Source organism: Atta colombica, unplaced genomic scaffold, assembly GCF_001594045.1.
Source record: "Atta colombica isolate Treedump-2 unplaced genomic scaffold, Acol1.0 scaffold151, whole genome shotgun sequence".
Lineage (NCBI taxonomy): Eukaryota > Metazoa > Arthropoda > Insecta > Hymenoptera > Formicidae > Atta > Atta colombica.
The window spans coordinates 90,626-96,852 of record NW_017259241.1 but is presented as its reverse complement, the minus strand read 5'-3'; the positions used below and the strand labels follow the sequence as shown (position 1 = coordinate 96,852).

At 34.0% G+C, this 6,227-nt stretch overlaps 1 protein-coding gene across 3 annotated transcripts in view; it reads right to left on the bottom strand.

Annotated features, from left to right (window-relative positions):
* Positions 1 to 6,227, bottom strand: part of LOC108685362 (golgin-45) — a 14,759-nt gene that overhangs the window by 2,130 nt on the left and 6,402 nt on the right. For all 3 annotated transcript variants that reach the window (XM_018190117.1, XM_018190118.1, XM_018190119.1), the window contains 4 exons: positions 857 to 1,056; positions 594 to 722; positions 265 to 490; positions 28 to 188 (listed from right to left, as the gene is read on the bottom strand). In XM_018190117.1, coding sequence (XP_018045606.1) covers positions 30 to 188; positions 265 to 490; positions 594 to 722; positions 857 to 1,056 — 714 coding nt within the window. In that variant the 3' untranslated portion in view covers positions 28 to 29. The remainder of the gene's footprint in view (positions 1 to 27; positions 189 to 264; positions 491 to 593; positions 723 to 856; positions 1,057 to 6,227) is intronic.

Sequence of the window (6,227 nt, the reverse complement as noted above, 5' to 3'; positions counted from 1 at the left end):
TATATATATATATATAAGTGTTATTACTTTCAAATCTGTTTAATTTCGCCGCTGCAATGTGGACAACACGTCATATTTCTCACATCGCATCGTGGAAGAAACATTTGTCCGCCAACCGCAACTGCCGCTCCCATCACCGCAGTACAGGCAACATCTCTCTCAGTCATGGATAACTTTTTATTCAATAACTGTAATTGAAATATTAACTCATTATATCAAAATATTATGTCTCGTCATTAGGAATAAAAAATCAAATAACTTTACTTTTTCCGCGTTGTTCTCTATAAGCGTTTTCATATCTAAACCGGTTATATTTAGCTCTTTTTGTAATTCTGACTCTGGTATACCACTTAAAAGACTGACTCTGAGAATTTCCACAAGTTGACAACATCCTTGCGCAAGATCAACAATATTGGTACTGACTAATTCGTGTTTTTTACCGGACGTTGTTCCTATGGAATCGAATTTCTCTCGTAGGATTGTCAACATTCTGAATAAGTAAAATTTACAGTTTGATAAAATATAATGATATATAGTATAATAACATGATATGAATATAATATAGCCATTATATAACAATCTGCAATATATACCTGTAGGTTTTGAACGATGTATCACGAATAGTACTATGTTCTTCTAATAATCGTTTTATAGTTTCCTGCAATTCTGTTGTTCTCTGGCAAAGTGCAGCTTTCCATCTTGCCAAATCCTCCACCATTAAACTGTATTTAGTAATAAATTAGAGTACTTATTATCATTATTTTTTATTAATGTTTTAACAAAAAACAATGTAACAGATTTGATGCAAATAAAAAAAAAATTAAAATTTCCGTGTCAATTAAATGTTGTCAATTACCTACTAGCTAAAAATTTACTTCTCCAAACTTCACATTGACCTGCTAGCCATTCTATTTGTTCTTGATGTGTAGACAAATGTTTGGCTGAGTTCAAGAGGGCTCTTGCAAGTTGCAATTTGTCCTCAGTTAACAAATGAACTCTTGTTTCTAGATCTTCTCCCACTGCGGCAACTAATAAATTCTTTAATTCTCCATTGACCTGTGTGCATATACACATACATCCTGGCATAAATTATACATTATACATAAATTATACATTATAATAAATTTTAACATTTAATTTTTTGTTCCATGTTTTACATATGAGATTTGTCTTACATATGACATTTTATATCTTTAATATTTTTAATTGGTTTTTTAAAATTTATTTTCATATTTTATAGCTAAGTCCAATTTGATATTTTGATGACTTAAGACAGTGCACGTGCCCATATACGCATGCACACGAATATAAATTAGAACAATATTAAGAAACTTTATTTTAAACCGCGTATGAGAACACAATCAATATTAAAAATTAAAGGCCTATAACGGTCAAAGCTGAACCTTTTAATACTTAAAATAATTTAATCTTGAATTACTATATATAATATACATATATGTATTTGCATTGTGACGTGACAATTTTTATCCGTTCACTATTGAGAATCATCGGCAGTGGGTCGCGCATCCTCCCGGCTCGGAGAGCGAACATGCACGCAAACGCACGCGAGCGCACTTGCAAACGTGCGCTATTCTCTTAATTATCTGTTCTTATTTAATAATTCTTTCTCTGTTCGTTAAGACTTTTTTTTTAGTGATTAGTCTCACAATTAGAATTAGAATCACCACGGATGATGCTCGTTAACCGCAATTTCCTTCTGTAATTATGTCGTCTTACCCATTTGGGAGAAGGACTACATCGCAAAGAAAGAAGAAGCGAACCTACGCTAAAAGGCCTACTACCTGGGAGCCCGCGGACAAATCGTATTATTTTCCTATATTTACATTATGATCCGCTGCCACCTTGAGCATTGTTACACTGCACACTCCTTACAGAGTGCGACGGAAAGCGACAACTCTCGGCCAGGGGAACCGTACAAACGTCAATCGGGGGCATATATCCCCGACGCGAAGCCGATGGAAGAGCTGCCAGGACATCCCACGCCAGCCCGGGGAAATTAGGAGCTATAGGGAAAAGGAAGTCCTTGGAGAATTACGCGCTCTAAAGTGCAAGGATTTGCGGCACTCGCGGATAATGTGGTTGACGGGAACCAATCGGTGTAACGGACTCCCCTGGGGGGAGGGAGAGAGAGAATGGCCTGTGTGAATCCACAAGGGTTCCAGAGCCTCACTCGTTCTGTAGCTGAGCCGATAGATGTACGAGGATTCCATTATGTAGGATGACTCCACTATTGATGAGTTCCCGTGAAGATCCCTGAAGATTGCGAGTATTAGAAGAGAGTTGTCCTGAGGGATTGTGGAAGGACCTGCACCAGGGAAACGAGCGTCGCCGTCATGTTGTAAAGCTGCCGATCTGGGTTCGTAGTTTCGGATGGATCGCACAGGACAAGCTCGCGTCGCGAAAAGCGGCTGGTTTAATGGCCGCCGTAGAGTTATGGAATTGCGAAAATTGCACGTGTTATCCTGCCAAGCATTGCTGTTTGTGTCTTAGAAGAATTATTATCAGTTGTTGAGCCGCGCTCGCCTCTCTTGCCATCTTGTTACAATCGAGTTATTTTAGGCTTTCGTTTTGCTTTGTATCATTTGTGTCGTGTCGAGATGATTATTGTGATCGTATCGCGCTTTCAGATTAACATTCGGCTTTGCATGGTCGGTAGTACTCTCCCGGATAATATGCATTGCTTCGGCTGCGAATTCTAGCACGCTGTCGTCGTTTATTAGTCACTAGCGAAGGCGACCGTAGAGAGCCGATTATATTGAATCCAGCGGAGAAAGCGAAGCTCCGGAGATTGTATGTAAAACGATTTGCTAAATATAATTGTTCTTTATTTCTTTATTATCTTATATATATTGTAGCCTACCTCTCGACAATTTTTCCACCTTTAACCTACCCCTGCTGTCGCGAATTAATTGCGAGTGAAAAAATTATTGAAAGAGTGGCACGCTCTCTCGTGCCTAGCGTCTAACTTATCTTGCGAGAAGCTCTGATATTTGTAGAAAATTTATGTGTTTTGTAGATATATTACGCTTTCGAGTACAAAATTACTTTTAAGAAAGAGGAGATGCGACGAAGTTGTGCCGTCACTCGCGAGCACAATTACAGCATATATATAATCTTTTTGAACTGCGTGCCAAATTGTTTTTCCGGACTATAAACGCAATTAAATCACTTTAGTAATCGCGAATTAAATTGACAAGCAATTTTAATAATTTGGTCTTCAATTTGGGCATTATATTATAAAGATGTCAATATGTATGTAATTGAAAAACTGTTAATAAATTTATTGCATTCTACGATATTTCTTTTTTGGAAGAGTGACACCATGATTAACTTTAACACGTTTATTTTTGCAATACTGTTCATTCCTCCATTACTACGTTATCATGTTTTTTTTTAATGAAATTGACAATTGGATGATGATATTAGCAATTCTTTAATATGCACTTCTTTTGGCAAACATTTAGACGTTGTTATTAAAGTTCCATTGGTTCCGATAATTTTGAAATATGTGTGTATAATCCAAAATTTTTAATATTGTTGATGATTTAATCGTTTCAACTATCTTTCTTTTTATTAAATTTTATACTAAACACAGTCCGAAGATACGAAACGTGGCGAAACTTATAGCGTACAATTAATAACTGACAATTAGTAACTGACGAGTGGATATTATTTAGAATGTGGATCTTTATTGTCATATAGCTCGTGAAAGGCTCGTGTTCTAGAAATAATATAATACAAAATAAAATAATGGGTATAATAAATAAAGTCAATAACGAATGATGCAAATAACGAATAATGCGAATAATTAAATAGCGAATAAAGAAAGTAAATATGAAGAACAACATGAATAATGAACAATAATTAATAATACAATAGCAAATACTACAAATAATATAAATAATGAATAATATAAATAATAAATGCAAATAATAAATGAAATTTTATTTTAATAATATTCTAAATAAAAAATTATTCGAAGTGCCCAACTCTGTACAAAAGTATGATGTTAAATATCGATCGAAATCTTTTATTTGTAGTTAACATTGTTTTTTCAGATGAAGCTACTTTTGAACTAATCGGGAATATAAATTGACACAATTGCAGATGTTGGAGCAGATGAAAATCCTAATTGGATATACGAAGCGCACTCAGAATTCGCAAAAAGTTAACGTATGGACTAATTTTAAATGATCATTATTAGGTCTTTTTTTTATTGAAGATAATTTAACAATGGACAATTACTCAGTTATGCTTCGAGATACAATAAATAAAAAGTGTCATCATTGCAATCATGAACATTTGCGAAAAATTCCACTAATAAGTACTAATATTAACATACTTTTACAAAACGGTCTTTCGACACTACGAAAAGCTATACTGGACACTAATTACGATAAAGCCTTAACATGCAAGAAGTGCCATGAAAATGTTCTTGAAAAATTTATCTTTCAATCGCATTTACTCATAGATTGCAGTGTTTACAGATGGACAATATGCTGCTTTCATTGATATCGAGAAAAAGAGTGCGGCATTTGGATCTATATCCAAAAAATTGAACATGAATGATAACAATTACATTTTAGCTGGTGTAGTATCATATTATCAATATGCTAGCGACAAAAATAACGGGCACTATACAGCATTCGTATATGACACTCAATGGTATTTATATGATGATATGATGACTAAGCGGAAAACAGCATCAGATGATAAAGAAATAGCACCACATTTAATCATATATACCATGGTAAGTACACAGAATTGAAACTATATACAAAGACTATTAAAAACATTTTTAACAAACTCAATAGTTATCAATCAATGATTTCAATCACATTCCACCAAAATCACAATTCATCAGACACATTCGATCATGTCAGACAAACACGCGCATGCACGCACGCACGCACGCACGCACGCACGCACGCACGCACGCACGCACGCACGCACGCACGCACACGGGATCAGATTCCTGCCATGTCCACGCTGTTGATTTCGGGTTACGCCGAGAGCAGGACACACAAACGCATACACTGGGGAAAAAACAAAAATACGTAGGGGTTTATGAAAATCAGTCAAAGAAAAAATACGGCAACAAGTTTTAGTACGTTCGATAAAAAAATCTTTCAACATCACAGAGATATGTAAGTTTCGCCATTTCTGATGATACTTCTAGCATCCTACGAGTTCTAACGAAAATTATTAACGCTCAAAGCGCTAGGACCGGTTTAAGAAATATCGCGATTTTTCGTTCGTCGAATCGAAAATTTCTATCACCCGAGGGGTGAAAATTTTTTTTAAAGTTCTGACAATTCTGTCTGTTCTAGGTAGCACCCCGCGAATTCTGACGAAAGTTATTAACGCTCGAAGCGCTAGGACCAACAGTTTAAAAGATATCGTAATTTTTTGAATATCTGATTCTGTCACATCTGAGGGACAAAAATTTTTTTAACATTACGGCAGTTCTGTTGAGAATTCTGGATAGCATCCCAAGAGTTCTATCAAAAATTATTATCATTTAAGGCGCTAGGTTTAATGGTTTAGAAGATATTTTTTTCGCGATTTTTCGTTCTTCATTTTGTGAAGTTAGCACTCCAAATTTTTTAATTTTTTTTTTTTAATATTAATTCGCCGGAATTTATTCTTAATTTTGGGCAGGAACTCCAGAACTCTTCGGGGTGCATTCGGAACTTCAAAATTTCATTTTTTGAAAAATGAGGTGCCAACTTACAGAGGTGTTGCAAGAAAATATATATTCTTTTTGCAATTGGCGCAATTTAAAGATCTTATTTCATTTTTTTTTTAATTAATACATATTACTGAGAGATAATAAAAAATTACCAATATTACCACTTGAATTATATTATTTAAGTAACGATTTTTTTTTGAATTTATGTAATAATTTTTTATATACGTATACTTGGCGCCTTTTTTTAAAATCTTTTTTTAAAAAGGTAATTTTATTGAGATATCACGCATTTTGTAAGTGTTAAATATCTTATATAATTAATAATATATCTCTTCACGTATTACTTATATATAGAATATTATTTATCAATTTTTTCTAAAAATAATGTATAAATGTTTTTAACACTTTTAAGCCACTGCTTTTTCATACTTGCGTATTACTACTATATATTATTACTTAATAAATGTATGCATATAATCAATAAATTAAATTTGAATCAAAGTTAAAAAATAAA